The sequence below is a fragment of the Gymnoscopelus microlampas genome (genome assembly GCF_963454915.1).
Source record: "Gymnoscopelus microlampas genome assembly, chromosome: 8".
NCBI lineage: Eukaryota > Metazoa > Chordata > Actinopteri > Myctophiformes > Myctophidae > Gymnoscopelus > Gymnoscopelus microlampas.
The window spans coordinates 30219811-30247156 of NC_139945.1; the positions used below are offsets into that span (position 1 = coordinate 30219811).

General features: G+C 40.5%; 1 protein-coding gene across 1 annotated transcript in view; it reads right to left on the reverse strand.

Moving 5' to 3' along the window:
- LOC311051131 (mitochondrial intermediate peptidase-like) overlaps window positions 1-27346 on the reverse strand; it is an 82023-nt gene that overhangs the window by 49024 nt on the left and 5653 nt on the right. The window contains exons 7-15 of the mRNA XM_084065534.1: window positions 26133-26289; window positions 21897-21945; window positions 18967-19027; window positions 16396-16448; window positions 8370-8523; window positions 7791-7868; window positions 6558-6768; window positions 2448-2557; window positions 712-786 (exon numbers count right to left, since the gene is read on the reverse strand). Of these exons, the coding sequence (XP_083921660.1) occupies window positions 712-786; window positions 2448-2557; window positions 6558-6768; window positions 7791-7868; window positions 8370-8523; window positions 16396-16448; window positions 18967-19027; window positions 21897-21945; window positions 26133-26289 (948 nt within the window). The remainder of the gene's footprint in view (window positions 1-711; window positions 787-2447; window positions 2558-6557; window positions 6769-7790; window positions 7869-8369; window positions 8524-16395; window positions 16449-18966; window positions 19028-21896; window positions 21946-26132; window positions 26290-27346) is intronic.

The following is a 27346-nucleotide window of genomic DNA, read 5'->3' on the forward strand; positions in this document are numbered from 1 at the left end:
TTAGAGTGCACTCTACAGTCTACACCAGACTTTTCAAAGCGAGCGTATGCGTTGAGCGTACAGCGAGCGCGTTTGTTTACATCCAATTGATTATCAATGATAGCGGCTACACCAGGCACGCGGATACGCGAGTCCCCCATACGCAGACTTTTAAAATAGGACTGGATCTAAAAGTGTGCTTGGGCGACGCCCGTGTGTGTTCGCGACGGGCGAGGGGCCGCATGGATGTACCGTGGTGTGTGTGTGTGTGTGTGTGGTTGTGCGCGCTCGCGCGTGTGTGTGTGTGTGTTGGCGACGGCCCACGGGGTGTTAATGTGTGTTCTGTGCCTCCACGACGGGATTGCGATTGCGTGTGTGTGTGTACACACTGACTACACAGTACAAACTCACTTTCGATCCCTGATAAACTGTCTGTTCTCAGCGCATAAGCCAAACGGCACACTTTGGGTGCTCATATCCCCCTACGGGTATGGTCTAGTGTATTATAATTCTTTCTTGTATGCAAGATATAATTTGCATATACATTTGCACTAATGTTGAGGCAACCAGAGTGGTTAGTGTGTGTACCACAATGGCTGAAGCAGACCATTATGTCACTCCTCTACTCTGTTTCTCTCTCCACTATACCTGGCAAACATAAGCCAAAAAAAAAAGGCACTAATTTTTGCACTAGTTAATTGAAAAGGTTGAAAAGTGAAAAAGTAACAGTACCTGTAGCTGTGTGTCTGCTGCCCCGCACACCTTTTTGGACTCACACAGACGAGCCACCATGCTGGCAGGCAGAGCCTAAGGAAACATGGACACAGACAGGAAGCAATTATGACATTGCTACAATAGTCATTTTGCCTTAACCTCAATTCACAAATAGTCCAGGGGCCAAGCCAGATTTTGGTACCACCTAAGGTGGCCGTACATTTTTTGTATTTTTGTCTTCCTACATGTCTCTAGTTTATATTTTGGTATGATACATCTTCCACTTCAGTAGCTTAATGACAGTAATCACTCTAAACCGGCTAATGTATCCGGTAGGAGACACAAAGTAGAATCTTTGTGTCTCCTACCGGAAATACACCCGGGCATCAAATTATTGCGACAAAAAACAGCATATATCCATGTATTCAAGGCTTCATGGGGTGTGCAATTGATAGAAAATAAATCATTTTTTGGGTGAACTCCTCCTTTAAGTTTCCCAGGGGGACTCTCTACCCATTCAGCTATGACCACCCTAGACCGAAGGAGGGTCAACTTTTACAAGCTTATGGAAAGCAGTCTTTTTGTAAACACCAAAAATCTTATCAATTGCACACCCCATGAAGCCTTGAATACATGGATATATTTTGTTTTTTGTCGCAATAATTTGATGCCCGGGTGTATTTCCGGTAGGAGACACAAAGATTCTACTTTGTGTCTCCTACCGGATACATTAGCCAGTAGGTAGTGATAACTGTCATTAAGCTACTGAATTGGAAGATGTATCATACCAAAATATAAACTAGAGACATGTAGGAAGACAAAAATACAAAAACTTCACGGCCACCTCAGGTGGTACCAATTTGTGAAAATATCAGTGTTGGCCCCTGGAGTAAAATACTCAACTCTATGTCCAGGAACGCATCTGTGTCATTTTAGATTTCTTTGGCTATTTTTGAAAAATGTTGAAAATGTGTGCAAATCTTTGAATATATATATTTTTAAAGCGAACATTTGTAACTCAAATCTTTGCTTCTGGGGGGTGGGGGGGGGGGTCCCTGGAACAAAACATTTTGAGATGGGGGTCCACGGCCAAATACTTATCTAAAAATGTTTTCTAAATCCTAACAGTATGTTGCTATATACATATATATAACTTTTTCATGTCAAGGACCCCCAAAATAATATGTATTTGGCCGCGGACCCCCATCTCAAAATATGTTGTCCAGGGACCCCCAGAAGCACAGATCAGAGTTAAAAATGTTCGCTTTAAAACATATACAGTATATATATATTAAAAGATTTGCACAAATCTTCCATCATCTTTCAAAAAATAGCAGATCTACAAGCTCACACCGCCGCACTATGAGCTTGCAGATCTGCTATTTTTGAATAGCCAAAGAAATCTAAAAATGACACAAATACGTTCCCGGTCTTAATGGATTAAGCGCTCTTTGTAATTTCTTGAAAATATTATTTTAGAATTTAGACATTTCTTCTTTTTTAGTTTTTTTCAAAAGGCAATAGATAGGAATAGGTAAATTGACACACAACAATAAAGTCATGAGCTGGACTCAAACCTTAACCTTGTATGTGCAGCACCAACAATCGTTTCTTCCACATACATTTCAACTAATATTCACACATCACCAACATTTAAGCTTTGAATTGTAACTACAAATTAGTTTGTATGCCTAAGACAAAAAAAGAAACGTGAGCGTTTGGAACGTGTAATACAAAAGGTTCAGGTGTCCTACCTGTCCTGTTTTATAATGGCGGGCAAACTGGCTGACGACTCGATAGTCGGTGGCAAAGTACTCCATGAGGATGGAGGGGACCTCTGCGAAATCAGTGGCACATCTGGTTCCTGCAGAAGACAAGTAAAAGTTCTACTGTAAATTGAGCTGTATGCAAGTATTAGGCAGGATGACCCCGTCCCGCAGTGTTGATTTCGTCAACTAAAACTATGACGAAAAATGTTTGTCGACTACCTTTTTCCACTGATGAAAACCAAATAAAAACTAAGCTACGATGACTAAAACCAAGTATATTGACGATTTCGTCAACAAATAAAAACTAGACTAAAATATTAGTGAGGGACGAGTGGAGAAGAGATCCAGTAGAACTAAAAGACAAGTCATTTTATGCTTGGTTGCACTCTAGTGTTGTGCTCTGAAAATAGACGATCTACAAGCTCACAACGCGTCGCACTGCGACGCGTTGTGAGCTTGTAGATCGGCTATTTTCAGCATGCAACCAAGTGTAAAATCAGCCGTTACGACGCCATCAAGGCAATCAACTGTACATTAAGTCGACTAGAATCTTATGAAATGTAGTCGACTAAAACTAGACAGAAACGAAAACATTTCAGATGACTAAAATATGACTAAAAACGAAATGGAATTGTATTCAAAACACTTTGACTAAAACTAAATCAACATTTTCTGTCACAATCAACACCGCTGTGTCCCGTAACAGAAAGGTTTCAGGTTTAATCTACGCTGCAGCCAAATGTGATGACGCAGGGTTCTTCAGCAAGTTACTAAACACTTGCGTGCTGTACATAATGCCGTCGCAAGAATGTAAATATGTTATATGTGCATACATATCAGTCTGCAGGGCGCAGACGTAAAAAAGGTGCAGACGTTAACCCATTGAGACCTGGAATTGTCTCATTTTTAGATTTGAGCTAAAAAGCATTATTTTACACTTTGGGCTATTCAAAAATAGCAGATATACAAGCTCATAGCGCGGCACCGAGTGCCGCGCTACGAGCTTGTAGATCTGCTATTTTTGAAAAATCGTGAAAATGTGTGCAAATCTTTGAATATATATATTTTTAAAGCGAACATTTTTAACTCAAATCTTTGCTTCTGGGGGTCCCTGGAACAAAATATTTTGATGAGGGTCCGCGGCCAAATACATATAATTTTGGGGGTCCTTGACATGAAAAAGTTTGAGCGCAACTGATATAGAAACATACGTTTTTCAGAAAACTGTTGAGCTTTAGGAGTCATGTAGAATCGGCTTCAGGTCTCAATGGGTTAAGACACGTAGGAGTAATACAAGAACCAGAAAAACAAAATCAATAAAAAGTAACTGAGAAGACACAAAAGCTACTGTGTCTGCTGGTATGACAAGCTCCTATGTAATTGACAACAGCCACTCTATCTGCTGGTGAAACAGGCACCAATGTATTTGACAACAGGTTTCCAAAACAATCCAGATTCAGGTTAGTGAACATGCCATAGGGCTGAGGGTGTACACTGACTGCACTAAAGGACAAAGACTGCAAAAACAGAAGTCTCACGTGGCAGTGTACAGTATCTCTCAGTAAGCAGATATTGGTGGAAATAAAACTCCTGGAGACACATACTGTAGTAGACAAGTAAAGGATGATTCCTTAAGCAATAAAAGAAGTACAAGGGATTTACCAGTGAAAGCAATAGCAAATGTGTATAAACTATATTCCCAGCTTATAATTACAGTATACCAATACACTGGCAGCTTTTAAAGTACAGTTGTACTGTAAGTTGTGATCTAATATACATAATACCAGTGGTGGAAAGTAACTAAGTACATGTACTTAAGTACAAATTTGAGTTACTTTAATTTCCAATTTGCAATACTTTTCTCCACTAGTACAATTATTTGAAAACTTTACAAGTTACTTTGCAGATATTACTATATTATAAAACATACATTAACCACTTTAGCCCCATTTTATACAAAGGCTATTTGAAAATAGCAGATCTACAAGCTCACAACAAGTCGCATCACGACGCGTTGTGAGCTTGTAGATCGGCTATTTTCAAACATTTTAGTACTTTTACTATTGGTACTTAAAGGTAGGGTAAGTGATTTGCGTTGGTTAAAATAAGTGTTAAATATCTCTATATTCTGATAGTACTCATTGCTATAGAGTGTTTGTTCAGTAAAAGGAGTCTCCTTGTATCTCCAGCTCTTTATAAAACAGAAAATGCATTTTCGTTTCAGTTTCAGTTTAATTTCCAATTTTATCCAACCAGGACAGAGGACTCAATCAGGATACAGATTAAACAAGTGAAATTGGAAGTGATGACACTAAGAAATGAGCAGGCAAAATTGGAACTGGAACACTATACAAATTAAGCTTAAAATGGGTACTTTCTCCTGATTGGCTGGGATTTTGACACCTACCGAAAAATGTATTTTCTGTTTATTAAAGAGCTGGAGAGACGGGGGAGACTCCTGTTACTGAACAAACACTCTATAGCAATGATTACTATCAGAATATAGTATTTTAACCTTTTAACAAAATACTTTTTGTTTTAACCAACAAATATCACTTACCCTACCTTTAAGTATATTTTGATGCCAATACTTTTGTACTTCTACTCAAGTAACATTTTGAACACAGGCCTTTTACTCGTAACAGAGTATTTTTTATATTGTGGCATTGCTACTTTTACTTGAGTAAAATATCTGAGTACTTCTTCCACCACTATATAATACAAGTCGCAGGTATGCAGAGTAGTCTTTCTGAATCCTGCCAAAAGGAGGAGCGGGGTGTCAAGTTGCCATGTCAGACAGTATCTTTCAGTAAGTGGATATTGCTCTTACTATGAACCTGATGTTTGGAGGCATCTCGGGTTACCACCCATAAGGTGTGTCCCCTTGGCTTTATCCCACAAACTGAAAGAGGTACGCGCTGACACCTCTACGGTCTCCTCGGGGGCCTTTATTCCTTAAATCGGATTTGACTTCCCTTTTCAAGCTGAGCTTACACCATAACAAATGCCTTAAATATAACCTGTAGTCCCAAAGATGTAACTCTAGACATTTGGAAGCTGAATACAATAGCCATCATTATCAGGCATGCAGCGTGTAAAAACGTCATTCGTCGTTCGTAGATGTGTGCTGTAATTACTTTTCTTAAGTCCTTCAAATGTTGGATATAAGTCTGATGTTTATGTAATGTACAGTATGTGGCTTTGCCAGTTGCTCAACAACACGTGTACCTGCATGTTTGGGTAAAACATTGCAGCGTAAGTGTGCGCGCATACGCCAGACAACTGGATGATAAAAAGGCCTTTGTAGCTTTGTTAGTCTGCATGTTTGTGTGTGACCCCTGCTCGACCCCGGCTCACTTTGCTAGGGTCGGATGGCTCAGGGTTGAGGACAGAGTACAGCAACTTGCAATGGGCCTGGTCTACAAGATACACCCACGTACCTGTCAAAGTACTTCAAAAACGTAAACAAAGTCCACAATCACAGCACCAGAGGCAGCTCCACTGATCACGTCCAACCCAGATTTGGTACAGACAAGGGGTTGAATTCGTTCTCCTGCTATGCCACAAACATGTGGAATGCCCTACCAAAAGCTGTGAAGGAGTGTAAAACCCGACTCTCCTTCAAAACTGCCCTAAAAGAGTACCTACAGGAGGCTGCAATTCAAAACTAGCCCCTGTAAAAGTCATAACCTAGCCCCCCCCCCCCCCCCACCCCACCAAACTGCTTACTGTACATATTGTACAATATTGTTTCTATGGTGTTCTGCATAGTAGTGTATATCTGTCTGTCATTTAATGTCACAACAAATTGAGTACAAAGGACCCCAATGGATACAAGCCAATGGCTTTCTTGTTTTTTTTTTATTCCTATTAGCTGACATTGTATTGAACTGTACTTTCATGTGCTTTTTTTCTGCAAACTTCTAATAAAGTATTCAATCAGTCAGTCAATCAATGCGCCTACACTTTATTTTTTGTGCGTGTGCATTTTTCACAATGAGACATTTTCATGTGCATGTTTGTACCTGAGACATTGTGTGCATACATACACCAGCAGATGAAGTGTGTATTACACAACACAACCCTCTGGCTCACCTGTGACATGCTGGTAGCGCGTGCGTCCCAGCATGGAGTGCATGGCGTGGCCCATCTCGTGGAAGAGGTTCTCCATCATGCCCGGAGTGAGCAGGGTGGGGGCGCTCTTGGTGGGCTGGGGCAGGCTCAGCATCAGCACCACCACGGGCAGCTGGTACTGGTCCTCCTCCTCCTGGCATCGACGACCGCCCCGGATGGTGAAGTGACAGTCCTGAGAGAGAGGGGGGGGAGGCGAGAGTGAGAGGTTGAGAGAAGGGTGGAGAGGGATGGAACGGGTAAAGGTAGACAGGGTGAGAGGGCAGAGGACAAGAGGGATGAGTAGAGCATGGAGAGACATTTCATTTTGTATACATATTACATGTATTGTTTTGTTTATTATCTTGTTGTCTCCGCCAGGAGACATTGTTTTCACTTTCCACATGTCAAGCTAACATTGGTCAAGCCTCACGTGACACGTGACAATACGGTGAAATAGTGTGATCTGATTGGCTAGTGACGTATAGCAGCCTATAAATACATGTGTCACTTTGAAAGAGTCTGTGCCTCTTTCAAAGTGAGGTAAGACAGGAATAATCACGAAATGGCTGAGAAATGGCGGATACTGTAACAATTGGATAGGACACTTACACAGACAGGACAGATAGGACACTTACATAGACAGGACAGATAGGACACTTACATAGGACACTTACATAGACAGGACGGATAGGACACTTATACAGACAGGACGGATAGGACACTTATACAGACAGGACGGATAGGACACTTATACAGACAGGACGGATAGGACACTTATACAGACAGGACGGATAGGACACTTATACAGACAGGACGGATAGGACAGTTATACAGACAGGACGGATAGGACAGTTATACAGACGGATAGGACACTTGTGTCATGTTACTATGACACAGTAACATGTTCTATTTTTTGTAAGAATTAGAACATAAGAAGTAGAACATTCCCAACATTCCCAAGTCTGCTGGCGGAGACTTGTGCTCCGAGGAGCACTTTTTCTAGTATTTGACTCCCAGACATCGATTATCGAAAAACTGGATAAAACTGAGGAGACAACATGCTTAGTGTTACTGCGTGCGTGTGTGTGTGTGTGTGTGTGTGTGTGTGTGTGTGTGTGTGTGTGTGTGTGTGTGTGTGTGTGTGTGTGTGTGTGTGTGTGTGTGTGTGTGTGTGTGTGTGTGTGTGTGTGTGTGTGCGTGTGCGTGTGCGTGTACCTGGTGAGGTTTATTTGCCCGATGGAAGAAATCACAGTAGATGTATCCCAGCAGCCCCTCCGTCTCATGTACAACAGCCTAAAAAGACAAACACGAACAAAGTAGTCAAATGTTTTACTTAAGTAAAAATATCATATCAATACTGCAATGTAGAAATACTCTGTTACAAGTAAAAGTCCGGAATTAAAAATGACCTTGAGTAAAAGTACAAAAGTATTGGTATCAAAATATACTTAAAGTATCAAAAGTAGAAAGTACTCATTATGCAGAATGTCCCATTTCACAAGTTTTCAAATGTATAAAAATCATTTGAAAATAGCCGATCTGCAAGCTCACTGTAGAGCTTGTAGATCTGCTATTTTCAAATGGCAGAAAGTACTATGGTAATGGTACTAAGTACAGTACTTGTGTAAATGTACTTAGTTACTTTCCACCACTGGTCACACCAAAACACAAGAGCGGGACTAAAACTCTCCGTTAATGTGGTAAACGTTACAGACACACAAGTGGACAGCAGAGTAGAAGAAAGCAGCACACACACACAATGACAAAACACTTGAGGTCATTTTCCACATTTACCAGCTTGCGGACGTCATCACTCCACACCTCTCCGGCGCTGGGGGGCTCAGACATGAGGGAGACGCCGTAGAGCTGAGAAAAGAGGTTGTTCAGGCCCTCCATGCAGGCCCCCAGGGAGAAGTATGGACTGTACAGACTGGGCTCAATGTTGAACCTGCCGAACCAACACCAACACCAACACCAACACATCAGCATTAGGAAAAAGACAAACACTTTTAACCCATTAACCCATTGAGACCTGAAGCCGATTCTACATGTCTCCTGAATCCCAACAGTATTCTGAAAAACGTATGTTTCTATATCAGTGGTGCTCAATCTTTTTCATGTCAAGGACCCCCAAAATGATATGTATTTGGCCGCGGACCCCCATCAAAATATGTTGTTCCAGGGACCCCCCCAGAAGCAAAGATTTGAGTTACAAATGTTCGCTTTAAAAATGTATATATTCAAAGATTTGCACACATTTTCACGATTTTTCAAAAATAGCAGATCTACAAGCTCGTAGCGCGGCACTCGGTGCCGCGCTATGAGCTTGTATATCTGCTATTTTTGAATAGCCCAAAATGTAAAATAATGCAAATCTAAAAATGACAGTTCCAGGTCTCAATGGGTTAACCCATAAAGACCAGAGGCCGATTCTACAAAGGCCTTCTAAATCAGTAGTTATCACTCTTTCAAAGATTTTTCAAAAATAGCAGATGTACAAGCTCACAGTGCCGTGCTGTGAGCTTGTACATCTGCTATTTTCGAATAGACAACGCAATAATCTAAAATGACACAGATGCCTTCCCAGTCTTAATGGGTTAATAACTAACCCTATACGATAATAAAGAGTTTGATTTCTGGGTGTTCAAAAGTTATTATTTCATGTTTACACTACCTAATTCTCCCAACAGGCCTTCCCTTTCATACTGGGAATATCTAACATTTTTGTTGTTTTTATTTAGCCATTGCATCATCATTCATAAAACCAATACATTATCTGACAATAGGGCATCGCAGTTCCCGCCCACTTCCTGGTTCCACTGCAAAATACTCAATGCATTTTTCCCATTGACACTTCCAAAAATATTTATATCAATTAATTTAAGCCCAGAATCAAGCCATCCAGGGAATCATGACCATAAAACGTTTGATTCTGTGAAAAAACTTTTTTGAAAACGGCAAAACAAAGGGTATTTATTAAATATAGTATATCATATAATTAAATATAAAATAAAACAAATCACAGAAAAAAATGTTTAATGGTCATGATTCACCAGGACCCTGGATGGCTTGATTCTAGGCTTAAATCAATTGATATAAATATTTTTGGAAATGCCAATGGGAAAAATGCATTGAGGATTTTGCAGTGGAACCCGGAAGTGGCCGCAACTGCGATGCCCTATACTATATAACTAAATCTAGTTTCAGTGACATCCAGTTGATTCTGGTGCAGCAGGTCAGATTGACAGAGACATTGAGGTGAGTCTTAAGTTTCCCCGTTAGCCTTGTTAGTGTTCAACAACGAAACCATGGACCACAGTAGCTAAGATGTGAACTTGAGGCTACTTCTCACATGGGTCGGGACCCCCAGGGGGGTGGCCGCATGATTTTGGGGGGGTCCCCAGATGACAGTAAAAAATGTGTACCTAAAAAAAAAACATATGAAAAAAAATACCAGAAAGAGGCAAACGTTGTGAAAATAGCAGATCTACAAGCAGCTATTTTCACAATATTTATCTGTGGAACCATGTCAGACTAAATGTAATGCCTCAACTCCTACAATTCCAAGTGCTTGTTAGGGTGGGGGTCCCACTCCCCAGTTCAAATATGATTATTTTGGGGGGGTCCCCAGTTTAAATATGATTATGTTGGGGGGGTCCCCAGTTCAAATATGATTATGTTGGGGGGGTCCCCAGTTCAAATATGATTCTTTTTTTGCGGGTCGCGGCTTAAAAAGGGTTGAGAACCACTGCTCTAGTTGCTAGTCCATGTTATTGCCACCCTGCTGGCCCAGAGTGTTTTAGACTCCCTCAGGCTGATGGTGAGACATGGTACAGGGAGGAAGAAAGGGGAAACCCACAGATCAGTGGAAACATTTTGGTTCCCGTCTATCTTCTGATCACGTGCAATTACACCCCGTCTGGATGTGGACAACGCACGGCGCGGCCCACCGTCTGTCTACACAACATAGCCTGAGGGTCCTCCCCTCCACATGTCACTTCTACACTTTAACCCTTTAAGACCGGGAACGCATCTGTGTCATTTTAGATTTGTAGCTACTATAGCCTATAACCATTATTTTATACTTTGGCTCTTCAAAAATAGCAGATCTTTTATCGTGAACATTTTTGCAAAATTTTGGATATGTATTTTTTTAAACTACATTTTTAACTCAAATCTTTGCTTCTGGGGGTCCCTGGAACAAAACCCTTTCATGTCAAGGACCCCCAAAATTATAGGTATTTGGCCAGGGACCCCGATCTCAAAATATTTTGTTCAAGGGACCCCGAGAAGCAAAGATTTGAGTTAAAATTGTTCGCTTTAAAAATATATATATTCAAAGATTTGTACCACATTTTCACGATAAAAAAAATAAAAAAGTAAGAGCCGAAAGAAATCTTAAAAGGACACACAGATGCATTCCTGGTCTTAAAGAGTTAATTAAAAGCCGTGGAGAGGCACTTTTTTACCCATTGGCCAAGGTCTACAGCCATGATTAATGGTGACGACGAAAGAGAATGACGTGGCCACCCTGTTTTTGAGTATGTAGGATATAATAGGAAAGTGTTCTTCTGTACTTTATATGTGCTGCATGCTACTCTATAGCTGGGCAGGGATTCACACAGCGGGCAAAAATCCCCTTAACATTACATGCTGTCAGTGGTGGAAAAAGTACTCAAATATTTTACTTAAGCAAAAGTACCAATACTGCAATGTAGAAATACTCTGTTACAAGTAAATGTTCGGATTTAAAAATGTACTTGAGTAGAAGTACAAAAGTATTGGTATCAAAATTTACTTAAAGTACCAGTGGAGTAAAGGTAAAAGTATAGAACATTTGGAAATGCTCCAGTAAAGTAAAAATACCTCAAAATTGTACTTAAGTACAGTACTTGAGTACATGTACTTAGTTACTTTCCACCACTGGTGGTCCTGTGTAGCTCAGTGGACAAAGCGACGGCACTAACCCTGATAGGGTTAAGGAGTTTATTTCCTATCACCCCACATTTAAAATTGATTCACAGTAAGACACTTTGGGATGAAAGCTTTCCAGCAAATGTTATATAGCTTGAACAGTTTAGAGCAATCGTCCCGTTTAGCACAGCCATGGTTGCCAAGTCTATTCACCCATGCACAGATACACAATCTGGACCCAATTTGACAATGGCAAACAGCTGCTTTACCAGAGAGACAAAGGAAGAAAGAAAGAAAGAAAGAGAGACAGAGAGAGAGAGAGAGAGCTAAAACACTGAGTGGAAATGACAGAGAGAAAGAGGAACAGGGAGAGTAGTGAGAGCAGCGCCGTAGGAAGCCATTCCCAGTTGGGGGGGATATATTTGTACCGGCCCACATGCAAAAAAATCGCACGCGCGCGATTGGCCACACATGCACGCGCGTGTGGCCAATCGCGCGCGTGCGATTTTTTCGGGTTTTTCGCGGTTATTCCCCTTTTATTTCGCGATTTTTCGCAGTTATTGCCCTTTTATTTCTGTTTTTTATTACTTTAATTCGGTTAATTCGGTACCAAAAAATGTAGAGGGGGGGTGGGGCCGCTCTCTTCCACCTTCAAGCACCTCACACAGCTGATCGTGAGGCTTTTTTTCCTCCTCTTTTTCCCCGTGGCCTCGCGGCCCAAATACCGGTTCGCGGCCCACGCGAGGCCGCTCCGCGGCCCACGGGGGACGAATCCCCCCCGTCCCCCCCCGTTCCTACGGCCCTGAGTGAGAGTGAAAACAGAGTGAACCTCAGAGAACTAATGAATGTGTGTGTTTCAGAGACAAATAGTGTATGTGCGTGCACCAGTGGTGGAAAAAGTACTCACATTTTTTACTCAAGTAAAAGTATCAATACTACAATGTAGAAATACTTAAAAGTCAGAAATTCAGAATTTACTTGAGTAAGAGTACAAAAGTATTGGTATCAAAATGTACTACCAAAGTAGAAAGTACTCATTATTTAGAATGTCCCATTTCACAGGTTTTCAAATGTATAAAAATCTTTTGAAAATAGCCGATCTACAAGCTCTATTGTGAGCTTGTAGATCGGCTATTTTCAAATGGCCGAAATGTATATAGGGCTGAAGTGAGTAATGTTATCTTATCTTCTTCTATAAATCTTCAAAATTAACTAGCAACTAAGTTTTCAAATGATTGAAGCGGCCTGTAGCGTACAATATTTGACAGTGAGATCTAGTGGCGTAGAAGTAAAAGTATTGAAAATGGGAAATACACCAGTAAAGTAAAAATTCCTCAAAAGTGTACTTAAGTACGGTACTTAAGTAAATGTACTTAGTTACTTTACACCACTGGCGTGCACACATGTGAGAAAGACGAGAGAGATAGAGAATAAGAAACATGAAATATTTAATGAAATATAATAACGTGCTACAAAAAGTAGTTAACAGACCCATGTTATACAAATAGACCTGCTGTCTAAACACTGCTCTCTGGGGGACTCCTGGTGACCAGCACAGAGCGGTGGTACCAAGGAGAGATGGAGAGGAATAAGTCAAAAGAGGAGGGGGGGGTGGGGGGGTGGTGTTGGGGATCATGGAAAGATATTTTCCTCTGTGAAAGAGAGGGAGGAAGGAGTGTGGGGAGTGTGAGACAGATAGAAGGAGAGAGGGAGGAAAGAAAGAGAGAGACACATCTTCACTTCTTCCACTGAGTCGTCAGTGGCCCTGCCAAGATACAATTGAGGCAGGACTTTGGCAGGGCCCAAAAAGATCTCCCACACACACACGCACGCACGCACACACGGCCCTGGCCTCCATAGGTTGGCAGAGGGAGTGTAGTGCCCAGGATTACATAGACAATTGGCACTGGGTGTAAAAAAATGGGGTTACAAAATCGTGGGATAAAAATGTATAAAGAAAAAAGAAAAAAGTTTGAGAACCACTGATATTATAGCAACATAAGTTTTTTTTAGGATTAGAAGACATTTGTAGAATCCCCCTGAAGCAAAGATATTAGTTACAAATGTTCGCTTTTAAAAAAAAAGATATATATATATTCAATGATTTCCACAAATGTTCACAATTTTTCAAAAATAGCAGATCTACAAGCTCACATAGCGCGGCATTCGGTGCCGCGCTATGTGAGCTTGTAGATCTGCTATTTTTTAATGGCCCAAAGATATCTAAAAATGACACAGATGCGTTCCCGGTCTTAATGGGTTAATCCAAAGAAGCACTCGTCAAAGACATAAAATACCTGCAATAATACTTAGATAAAACCCACTTAGGTGTTATTGGGATCTGGTGAATGCTGGGAAGGGAGGGAGATTTTAAATAACTAGAGGTTTGGGCCTACTCTACGCGGCCCTCACATCCAGTAGGCTATAAAATAGGCTACTGCACGAACGCATGCGGGGTGCGCGTAACAGCCCTTCCCCTCAAAAATGTAATCATGTAGTGTGTCAAATATGGGCCACAGGAGGAATACAAATTGTATGCTGAACTATTAAAAGTATGCGATCCAAAGGCTACAGCCATGGTAGAGTTTTAGGCTAAATGTGTAGGAAATTGGACACGTGGTCTGCTAGAACATCAAAGAATGCTGATAAACAGGAAGTAGACCCACTAGCGGCTTTTATAAATAGATAACAGGTTATCGGTAAAAACATGAGGGGAGGCCAATAATACGCAACTGGAGATGGGACCATGGGACAGACTGCATCTCCCATTCAGCCATATTATAGAGACGTTCAGTCTGAATATTCACCACAGAATGACTTTCTTGAGTGTACAGTATCTATCTGTTTTGATTCATTCCTCATGTTGACAGACAGAAAGACAGACACAGATAGATAGATGGACAGGCACGGCTCACTGCTCAGGTTCACTGCTCAGGTCAGACTACAGGACCGTTGCAAAGTCACTTCAACTTAATGAGCTAAACTGGACCCAGATCTGTGCTCTCAAATCTGCTGGTAAGGTACTTAATACATGCAGGACCAGATGCTTTGTCCAGTTGGGACGGTGCATGTCTCATTCAAGAGAAATATGATTAATAGTGACTAGCCACTACATATTTGTTTTTATAATCATTCGAAAACGTCTTGGTGAATAACAATTCAGGGCTGAATAATCATACCGTTCAAGTCATTGTCTGCAGGTTTGTGTTGCTAACAGTGACACAGCAGTCAGCCAGTCCTGGTAGAATTCATTTCATTGCTCAGGGGAAATGTATTTTAGATGTACACCAATAACTGTTGAATGAAACAGCCTCTTCCTTTCATATAATATGCACGTTATTCACAGCCTCGCGTGGCCAGACTATATCACTGCGTGGATATGAGTCTGGCGCTTCTATGAGGACGTTTTTTTTCCCCAAGGGGCGGGATCAAAAGACGCAATTGGTTAGACCTACAATCAACTACCAATTACAGTCTCCCCTATTTGAATACTGGGCCCTGATTGGTCATCTCAGACTTAGGGGGAAGGAAAAGGATTCACGACGGAGCGGTGCCAGACCCAAATCGCTGTTCCCGGTCTTGAAGGGTTAAAGGACATTTTTAGAATCGGACTCAGGTCTTAACCCATTAAGACCTGGAACTGTGTCATTTTTAGATTTGAGCTAAAAAGCATTATTTTACACTTTGGGCTATTCAAAAATAGCAGATATACAAGCTCGTAGCGCGGCACCGAGTGCCGCGCTACGAGCTTGTACATCTGCTATTTTTGAAAAATCGTGAAAATGTGTGCAAATCTTTGAATATATAAATTTTTAAAGCGAACATTTTTAACTAAAATCTTTGCTTCTGGGGGTCCCTGGAACAAAATATTTTGATGGGGGTCCGCGGCCAAATACATATAATTTTGGGGGTCCTTGACATGAAAAAGATTGAGCACCACTGATATAGAAACATAGGTTTTTCAGAAAACTGTTGGGATTTAGGAGACATGTAGAATCGGCTTCAGGTCTCAATGCTTAATGGGTTAATGGAGAGCACGTGGTCAAATGAGGTGTTCATTAGGTTGTGATGAGCTTCTACTGAACTGCTGGGAAAATAGGAAATGACATAACACTTCAGCCTGTCTGTGAGTGTAAAACAAACATTCCCTTCAATAAAACGATGGTGTATGTCTGATATCAGGGACTCCAGACATTGAGCAGAGGAGCTAGACGGGATCTAGAGACGGTATAGTCATGTATATCGCATGGGGACAAAACACACTTGTACAACTCCCATGGTTCTCCCCTGACATCTTTTGTACTGTCTTGACACCCGAGGAAGGAAGAACGGGAACACAATAATAATAATCTGCAGCGAATAGCTGGAGTTACAAACACCTCACGACTCACCACGGAGATATAAATCAAGCAGGTTTATCGAATGACAGCCAGTGGCGTGCACAGACATTTTGAGGGGCAGGCGCTCAAGTAAATTATACTTTTTTTGGTTTACTTGGTCTGCTCTTTTTTCCCTCTACACCTATACCTCTTTGCCAAAAATAGCCGATCTACAAGCCCACAACGCCTCGCAGCGCGAGGCGTTGTGGGCTTGTAGATCTGCTATTTTTGGCTAAAGTTCTCCTCAGAAAAGGGATGGTAGGTTTCGAGTGGTTATGGTAAAAAGAAAAATCATATCACATAAAGATTTGGCGGACCCCCTGTAGTAACTCTGAGGACCCCCTGTTGAAGACCCCTGCTGTAAACTGAAAAAAAAAAAAAAGTTTATTTTTATTTTTTTCAAAAGGGCACTTCTGGTCAAGAGGGCAAAGGGCAGGTGCTGTAGCACCACCTAGAGTCTATCTGTGCACGTCCCTGATGACAGCTGCTTGAACATTAACTGCATCGCGCGATGCCAAGCAACTCACCTTTCTGCACGCAACACCCCGCTGAAGTATGGATGATCCCATGGCATTAGCTCCTAAGGGTGGAATTATAGAACAATGATGAATCATCGTGTTAATACAAGATCGCATTGGATGATACATGGTGTCACAGCAAATAATAAATAAGAACTGACATGTTTTAATCACGCTTTGCCATGCTTAAAACGCATTAAGTGTTATTATTTATGATTCAACGAGGAGTTCATTGTAAGGTCAGAGACTTGTTGTCATTGTGGTCGTCATGGTGTGTGCAGGCAAGGAAGGATCGGAATGATAAATATTCAAACTTGATACGAGTGTCAAATGGCATAAAGAAGATAATACAAATCTTTATTTGTGGCCGTGTCAAGGCCATAATCCACTAATTGAGAAACAGTGTTCTCTAGGGCATGTGTCTTCAACAGGGGTTACTACAGCCAAATCCTTTTGTGATCTTTTTTTTTTTACATTAGCCACTTGAACCCTAGCATCCATATTCATCCCCCATTTGCCGAAAATAGCCGATCTACAAGCTCACAACAACGCATCACGCTGCGACGCGAGCTTCTAGATCGCAACGCACATTTACACATTTGGTGTAGAGGGGAAAAAAACAGCAGACCAAGTACGGAGCCACAGGTAAATTTACTAAAGATTTAAGTGGTTAAATGTCTGGAATAACACATCGAATGTATCCAACATATTAACCCATTAAGACCTGGAACGCATCTGTGTCACTTTAGCTTTCTTTGGCTATTCAAAAATAGCAGATCTACAAGCTCATAGCGCGGCACCGAGTGCCGCGCTATGAGCTTGTAGATCTGCTATTTTTGAAAAATCTTGAAAACCTTTCTTTTAGTTAGGATTTAGAAAACATTTTTAAGAATCGCCTCAGGTCTTAATGGGTTGTTAAAAGAAAAGATAATAACTATCTATGAAAAGGTTTAATCTTAGGGTGTCAAAAAAGAAAATCCTTGGCTCGGAGAGCTTCCAGGTGGTGCAGGTGTACAGTAGTGTACTTGCCCACCACCATGGAGGAAACTGGGGATGGATTCCTCCACAGTGCCTCTGGCTTGACCCTGGAGCTCCATCAAACCCAACTGGTGTGTTTTCGGGTGAGAAGCTAGCTGTCACTGTCAGGGGATTGTGTTCTTTGCCGCTGCACTAGCGAGTAGCGACCCCTACAGCAGTGGTTCTCAAACTTTTTCATGCCAAGGACCCCCAAATTGATATTTATTTGTGCCAGAGACCCCCAGAAGCAAAGATTTGCGTAAAAAATTGTTACGAAAATCGTGGGATAAAAAAATGTAAGTTAAAAGAAAATACTGTCTGCAATATAGAAATACTATGTTTTCAAATGTATAAAATCGTTTGAAAATAGCCAATCTACAAGCTCACAATGCGTCACATCGCCATTTTCAAATGGCCGAAATGTATATAGGGCTGAAGTGGTTAAAGGGGCTACACCATGAATTAAAAAAAAATATATTATATATAAATATTGCCCCCTAATACGTTTTAAACAGGTTGTAAGTAGGGGTGTGCCGATATATCGTCCCGCGATATATCGCGATACGTTTTCGCGACGATATGTATCGTTTTGGGGAAAAAAAATATCGTTTTTGAAAAAAATCATAATAATCAGGCATGCAAACAGCCCCGAAGTGAAAAGAGTGACAACATGTTTTTTTTTCGGGTCAGGTGTCATACTATTTGGATTCAAAACGGCTATTGTAGCTGAAAAGCTACAAGTTTGCATGTCTGAATAATGCAAAAACAGAATTATTTGTTTGCATTTTCTTTTTTTCTCCTCCATATATTTTCATAATAAAAAAAGTGCGTATCGTATCGTATCGAAATCGTATCGAAGTTGTGAGCCAAATATCGTATCGTATCGTTTCGTGAAATTAGTGTATCGGCACACCCCTAGTTGTAAGCCTAAAAAACATCCAGATATTTTTTCTCACAATCTGACTGTCTGTCATTCCAAGCTTTTTCAGCTGCAATACCAAAACGTCCTATTGGGCAGGGGGGAGCTACTGAGCAATTCTGTCTGGCCATCGTCAATGCAAAATCAGTGCAAGTGACATCACTTGCACTGCCATTCTGAAATGGCCTGTTCAGACACGCCCATTCAGGAAATCCATGAAATGAGCATGAATGACTGAATGTTAAAAAAATATATTTTTTTGGGTACAAGAGACACTGGGGAGCCCAAAAAATACTAAAAACCTAAAAAAAAGTGAAATTCATGGTGTAGCCCCTTTAATGTATGTTTGGTAATAATAATCTAAATCTACAAAGTAAATAAAGTTTTTAAATTATTGTAGTGGAGCGAAAGTACAATATTTGCCTCTGAGGTGTAGTGGAGTAGAAGTAAAAGTATTGGAAATTGGAAATACTCAAGTAAAGTACACCTCAAAATTGTACTTAAGTACAGTACTTGAGTACATGTACTTAGTTACTTTCCACCACTGCTGTGTTGTGTAGTTCAATGTTCAGGAGGCAGAGGGGGCAGAAAACAAGTCCTTGACTTAAGTGACACTGGCAATAAAATAAAATAAAAGTACTTACTGAATGATGTGGATTGAGTTTTTTCTTAAAGTCTCTCATCATGTTAAAGTCTTTTGTTGTTCTGTGAGTAAAACAAAAACAATCAAATGAATGCCTGATGAACTGCAAGAGCAACTTATTCTGAATAAGTACGAGAATGTGCAGCTTTTTCAGAACAGACGATATGGTATCATTTAAATTAAATTAAATGCATTCCATTCATAACTAAGCATTCATGGACTTCTACTGTAGGTGGCTAGGTCTCCTCTAGCAAAGTAGTTGTATTATCCACTGTATGACATACGGTCTACGATTTAGAAGGTATCAACAGAATGGTAGTATTTATCACTCCAATAAGTTAAAGAGAGAATGCTGCACACTTAAATGGACCCGTTATTAAACAACAGACTTTTTGACTCCTCATCTTATTCAAGTATTAATTTCCCATGGGAGGGGACAAATAGTATTATTACCATCAGTAACATCACATCGTGGGATAATGGGACAGAGGGATTTTACATAGAGATAAAGTTACAAACTGAAATGGATATTGATAGTTTAGTTATTGTTGGGAAAAGGAAACACAGCTTGCATGTCCATAAGGTGAAAATCTGCTACAGCCAAGTTTAAGCGTTCCTTTCACAGTCTTAATTTTCACGTAAATTTACTCAAGTACAGTACTATACTTAAGTAAAATGTTGAGGTATTTTTACTTTACTGAAGTATTACCAAATTCCAGTACTTTAACTTCTACTCCACTACATCTCAGAGGCAAATATTGTACTTTTACTCCACTACAATTATTTGAAAACTTTAGTTACTTTGTAGATTTTGATTATTATTACAAAACATACATTCACCACCTCAGCCCTATATACATTTCAGCCATTTAAAAATAGCCGATCTACACAATGCGTTGCGATGCGAGTCATGCGACGCATTGTGAGCTTGTAGATCTGCTATTTTCAAACTAATTTTGATACTAATACTATTGTACTTTTACTCAAGTCAATTCTGAATTTTACTTGTAACAAAGAATTTCTACATTGCAGTATTGATACTTTAAGTAAAAAATGTGAGTATTTTTTCCACCACTGTTTTTGTGTGACTAAACAATTCCATACAATAAAGATGCCGTCACACTGTCACCTTGTGGTTGAGATGTGACAAGGGTCCAGTTCAGTGCTTCCCAAACATAGGCTTGCCAAATGAGTCTAATCCAGTACCATCTAGACCAGTTGTTCTCCAAATTTTTCATGTGAAGGACCCCCAAATTGACACTTATTAGCCTGTGGACCTCCATTTGAAAAGATATGCCAGGGACCCCCATAAGAGAAGACTTGTACGGCTCTAGCAGTGATTCTAAAACATTTTAATTTAAAGGACCCCCAGTTTGACATGCATTAGGCTACGGACCCCCATTTAATGGCATTTCTATCACTGGGACCCCAATTTATATTATAAAATCAATGTTAACTCTGAGAGTGTACAAATGGAACCAAATGGACCCGTTAGGGTTAGAGTTACAGACACATAAGGGTCCATTTGGTTCCTAACAATCCATCATTTAGTTGGGGACCCCCTGGAACTCCCTCAAGGACCCCTGAGGGTCCCCGGACCCCACTTTGAGAACCAATGATCTAGATTCTAGACTATTTTTGTTGTCAGGAATAGCATTGCTTCCATAGCTTCCTTGTTTTGTGCTTTGTTGTTTGAACTGAACTGCATGCTGTTTGATGAACTGAGATTAACTGTTACTGTGGAACCATTTCCTTTCTCTTTTTGTATTTAATATAACCTTTGAAAATCAAACTGACTCGACAGATTTTCAATCAAATCTAGATAATAAAACAGCAATATGCGTTATTAAAAGGCAAGACCACTTTGGTAGAGGTTTGGGTTGTGTAGTTACCTTTCCATGAAAGGTCCAAAGGTGGACAAGAAATCAAAAATAATTGCTCCAGTGATTAGGAATTAATCGTTCTAAATATGCTCCTCATTGACTTAGATTGTATGCTGAAACAGCTCTCAAAGTCACTCTTTTAGCACGTAAACAAACGCAAACACCGTTGATTCAGGCAATATAGAACATCACCAAAGCCAGTACAGTTTTTTTTTTTCATTAAAATGTTATCTTCCTGTTGATTTTGCCATTTTTATTAGGAAGAAAACACCGACGTGGATCCGGATCTGGATCCTCAAATAGTAAAATCAACAGGAAGTTAACATTTGAATTAAAAAACAAACATTACTGGGTTTGGTAATGTTCTATATTGTCTGAATCAACGTTGTTTGCGTTCTGTTACGCACCAAAAGAGTTTTTAATTTTTTGTCCACCTTTGGAGTTACATCATGGCAAGGTAACTACACAACCCAAACCTCTACCAAAGTGGTATTGCCCTTTAAATGCCCTTTAAGGATGTTTTCTCATAGAAACACTGAGTCTTTCTTTCCAGGTTGAACACTGCCACAAGTAGTTTTTAAAATGTAGAAAACTAAAACTTTGGGTCCTGGGACACTCCAAATTTCTCTTCTGGGTCTCGAGCTGAAAAGGTTTGGGAACCCCTGGTCTTGTTAACAAATTGTTGAATTTTGGGAAATATATCAAGATGCAGCTGAGTAGTATTAGGCCTGCTGATTAGTATCAAAGGGATATTTCACTTTATCGGTCATTGGTCATTTTATCGTCTACTCAGGCTTTTGGGATCACCCTGGACAGTTTTTAAGTTGCTTGATTCAGTATTTAGATATTTAATATTCATTTTATCAGACACGCCCCCTTCCTTTACAAACTCATTGTAACTTCAAACTCCATTTTAACCATGTTAGATTAATATCTGTTGTAATGACCACCACTGTTAATACTGTTATTGAATATGACATATTTTTTATGTATTAAAGGTGATATTCAAAGACCACTGCTAGTATAATGATAATGAGGAAGACCATACCTGTCTGACAGCTTGTCTGTTAGCAGCTGCAGGAAGTTCATCACTGTCTCTGTGGAAATGAGAAAATGGAGCGAGAACGTTACAGCCTACAAACATGACTGACCTTTGGGATCATTTCAAATGTAGCCTGAGGAGTACTAAGGACTAATGATGGGGCAACATCAGACGTGCACATACTATGCATCTGGAAAGCTCCAACTGACATCAATTGTACCAGGCATGTTCTAAGGAGTCAATACGCATGCCTGTATTCAATAGTTTATTATTTATTTTCATAATATATTCATAATAAATATATTATGTCACCATAAACATTAATGACAATATATATATATATGTCAATGTAAACTCATTTCCAATTCCCCTAAACATGTGTCAGTCTTTCAGGCTCATTGTCAAGAATGTTCATTGTGTTTCTAAATCTCAAAACACTTGGAAGAATCAAACACTACAGACTCGTGCCTGTCAAAATGAAGCTGTCAATATGTTAACAGATCACACTGAAATGATGTAGGCCTAATCAATTTGAAATTTATATTAATTCATTAATATGAAGGAATCTTGCTCCCCAAACAATGTCTACTCTATGCCAAGCGCTTGGGAACAGCACACTGGGGCTGCAAGTTCATCCAAACTGATCATATCAAATGGGCATTATCTGTATATCCACCATTATGAATAACATTATGTCTGTCATTTTGTCAATCATGAATATTCTTTTGCCAGAAATTAGTGTTTTATAGACTGTAATTGTGACATTGTGTGTGACATTGTGAAATTTCTCTGTAGGCAATAGACAGTTGCAACCTGATGAAAATTGTTTTGAGATTGCTTGTGATTATGAAACGAAATGAGGGATGTTAATAATAGATTCTAATTGGGGAAAAAAGTTTGATTTATTAGAACAAATTATTTTATTATTCTCAATAGCCTACAGTACATATACTGTATTAACAAGCGAAGGCTATGATGTTGCCTACAAAGGTCCACCCATATTCATAAACGGTCACTGGTTCGTGTCCTGCAACATTAAAAATGTGTCCGCATTCTGCGCAATTGTGTTTCTGGAGGACAGAATTTACACGCAATAATATTTTCATGGGCTGCGCTCAAGCCACACATACGCACTTTGGTGTAGCCCTGGGTTAACCCATTAAGACCGGGGACGCATCTATGTCATTTTAGATTTATTTGGCTATTCAAAAATAGCAGATCTACAAGCTCATAGCGTGGCACTCAGCTTGTATATCTTTTTGGAAAAAAGATTAAAAAAGTTTTTCCTGTCAAGGACCACCCAAAATGATATGTATTTGGCCATGGACCCCCATCTCAAAATGTTTTGTTCCAGGGACCCCCAAAAGTTGTAACATGAGTTAAAAATGTTCGCTTAAAAATATATATATTCAAAGATTTGCAGACATTTTCATGATTGTATATCTGATATTTTTGAATAGCCAAATAAATCCTAAAATGACACAGATGCGTTCCCGGTCTTAAAGAGTCAAGTTGAGAATGACACCTTTACCATGGACTGAAAAAAAGAAAAACTGTGAACAAGATTATGCTACAGGAGCACACAGCCAATTAGCACCAACAAGACTCCAAAGAAACAGGAGGACGGCTGGAACACTCTTTTGAGAAAAGGGCCAAGGCCAAGAATAATTAATTTCCCTGGGAAATGAGAGGACAAGAAACAGGCAGAGCTCAAAGGGCCTGAGATTTGTGTGATGCAACCGGGCTGGCCTGCATCACCATCCGGGCATAGAGCCTCTTCAACCCCTCAGCCGTGGAAAGTTGTGAAAGGGAGAAATAATAGGAACAAACCTCCCCAACAACCAAGTGTGCAACTGGAGAACAGATTTGCTCAACTGTTTGCATGACCTTGGACGACCGTCTGATGACCTGAATAACCTCTAATCTACACACAGCAGGCTAAGGACCGAGAGTATAAGTCAGAAAGTAAGAGGCTCTGGACCGCTGGCCTGGCGGTCCAGAGCCTAGGCACCTATAGGCTCCATGTTGCCCAATCTGGGAACCCATCGCCAAATGAAAAGGAAAAACAGCGCCCTCTGCTGTTTTTTACTATCTCACTTGGCTCTGGGAGGAAGTCGACGTAGCACACGTACGCAAGGAAACCGGGGTTTTGGTCTGCCTACAGCCTTTCACTTCCGGTGGTGCGACTATGTTTTCATTCCCACTAACAATATTTCTACACGGAACACTAACACCACTTCTCCCAGAGAACATGGATCGTTTTGGTTATAAGCCCACTTGTTTCTATGATGAAAGAGCAAGTTAAAATGTGAATATCTTTCCGTGGTTCTGTCTGCTCCGAGGACGCTATTGTTAAATGAGTTTCGGTTTGTTTCTAGTGGGGAAGGATCGGCAGACACATAAATCCCGCCCACTACATTTGATTGGGTAAAGCGCGGCCTGCTTCCTGATCTGAAGGCACGCCCACTTGTAGGCCAGTGCGTACGCGATATGACGAACCCCCCGACAGATTCAAACGCAGAGCAGAATCTGTTCTTGAGAGATTACATGTTGCCTGACAGCGTGTCACGGGTTCGAGTCCCAGATCCCGACGGCCTTTGCTGTGTGTCACTCCCAGGCCCCCAGAGCCGCGTTAGAACAGTGAAGCGGCCGTCCGCCTGGTGGTCAATCTGAGAATGCGACACTTCCGCATTTAAAATGCTACTGCGCGTTTGTGCGCCTGCTCATAACTGTATGGACACGCCTATTCGACCCAATATTGGTACTTCCGGTAGACAGATTCTATTAGACCCAATGGACCCAATTTTAAACTTCCGGCAGACTTCCGGTTGCTTCAAACGCCACTGAGCAACTTTCATAGAAATGAATAGCTGGGGGGCGGGGCAATCCACCCTCTAGATTATAATGGTCACTCCCCATCTCTCTCCCCATTTCCTGTCAGCCTACTGTCCTATCAATAAAGGCATAAAAGCCTCCCCCCCAAAAAAGAGAAAGTAAGAGGCAACAGGGACAGCTAACGACTTGAGTATGACATTCATTCTGAGTGTGGTTGACTGCTGTAAAAGATGTTAAGAAGGCATGTCCAATAAGACGACAGAAATATGATGCTTTCCCAAAGATAATGGTCTCTGACATCAATGGAATAATTCTGGATATTGTGGCTGCACATCCTACTGTGAAAACCATCACAGTGCACATAGGGACCGATCATATTGTCCAAACAACAGTCTCAAGTAACGACTGGTTTAATACAGTCGGTTCTCTGAATGTTGAGGTCCTCTACAGCAAGTCAGAAGAGAGGAGCTGAGAGATTCAGCAGATTTTCAGCACTGGCTTTCAACTGCATGGCACCACACATTCAATGCACTTTATTAACCATTTCAACTTGTTCTTGGTACTGCCGATGGTTCCTTTGAAGGAATATGAACTTTGCCGTAACATGTTAAAATGTGTTTTCTCTAACATATTCTACTTCCTGCGTCACCCATCTGTTGCCTCTGCCAAGGACAAGAGGAACCTAAACAAGAGATAAAAGCTTGGGAGGATTCCGCCCCCCAAAAAGCCCCATCCATGTACTGTAGCTCCGGTCACACTTTCTCCCTCTTCCCTCCCTCTTAAGATCTCACTGACCAGATGAAAAAACTGGTCACTGCTGGAACTAAACGTATCCTCTACTGCCATTTTCTCTCCTCTCACCCCAGTCTGCATCCACCTCCACCACTGGCTTTAATTCCTAGTTACAATTCCCCCCCCCCTCCCCTCCCCGACAACTCCATTCACTCCAATGGACCAATTTTTTTACAGCATATGAGCGAAGAATTACTGAAACTACTGTGACCTCTATAACATGTCTGTCTGTCTGTCTGTCTGTCAGGTCAGTCACTATTGCAAGTAACTCAATCAAGTGGCATATCAAAATAAAAAACATCATCTATTGACATAAAACAAATATGTTGATAAAAAGACACCATCCATCTGAAGACGTATATATTCGGATCAATATCGTCTCCTGTAGGATTTTTTTGATTCCTATGGGCTGGACATTTAAACTGCAATTACTCTTAGCCTCCTAAGATGGCGCACTTCCAAATGTAGGCAAAATGTCCGTATGTGCGTGACGCGTGTATCTATTAGAATAGTTTCAGCCCCTCCATGACAACAGCAGAAACCTCCATTTCTCCATGCTGATATAAAAAATGAAATAGAAAGTAAGTGGTACATATAACCCTATTCTTACATTACCTGGACTTTTAGCCATGGTTCCTTTTAAAGCCCGGTGTGCGAAGGACTCGTAACCCACCAGTTTGGCCAGTTTGTTCCTGCACTCCAGCAGCTCCTCCAGACACCTCATCAGCTCTGCATTTGGGTAGAGGTAGATTCTATAGGCAATCTCTCTAACCTGAGAATGTCAAGACAGCAACCAGTTGGACAAGTGGAAGACATGGATTAAAGCAAAATAAAATCTCACGACTGAAAGAATGCGTATGGCCAAGTCTTATTATGTGATTTGTGAAACAGTGTGAAAGGAGCCCTCCCCACACTAGCGCCGTTTCCTAAACAATTAACACAACATGTAAAATGAATCTTTTAGTCATATTGTTCCTGCTGTTCTACATACTGCCAACCAGGTGAAGAAATCACAGATTGAGGCTTTAACTATTGCTTTCATGACATATCCGAGACCATTAGGGTTTTATGGAAAACGCTTCTCAACATTTTGCTAGTTTGACAACTTCAAATGCTCCAATCTTTGAAAATATTAACCGAAAATAGCTGATCTACAAGCTCTCAATGCGTCGCAGACGCATTGAGAGCTTGTAGATCGGCTATTTTCGCTGCGCAACATGCTTCCATGGAGGACATGCTGGCTTCTATGGAATCCAAAAGACTGAATTCAGTTGTGGCGACTGAGAACTTTAATCCATGGGAAGAACTTCATTGTTTACAGACTGTTTATAGACTGTCCATACTGCATACTGTATTCCTTGTTGATAAGACTATAATCATTTTTGATAGGGGGAAAAAAATGCATATATTGTGAAACATCACAATGCTTTTCCTATACAAATACAGCAGTGGTGGAAAACGTACAAAATAAATGTATTAGTATCAATAATGCAATGTAGAAATACTCTGTTACAAGTAAAAGTCCGGAATTCAAAATTTACTTGAGTAGAAGTGCAAAAGTTTGGTATCAAAATGTACTTGAAGTATCAAAAGTAGAAAGTACTCATTATGCAGAATGTCCCATAAAAACTTTTGAAAATAGCCGATCTACAAGCTCACAATGCCCATTGTGAGCTTGTAGATCGGCTATTTTCAAATGGCCGGAATATATATATAGGGCTGAAGTGTTTAATGTATGTTTTGTAATAATAATCAAAGTCTACAAAGAACAAAAACTAGTAAATAGGTTTTCAAATAATTGTAGTGGAGTACAAGTATAATATTTGCTC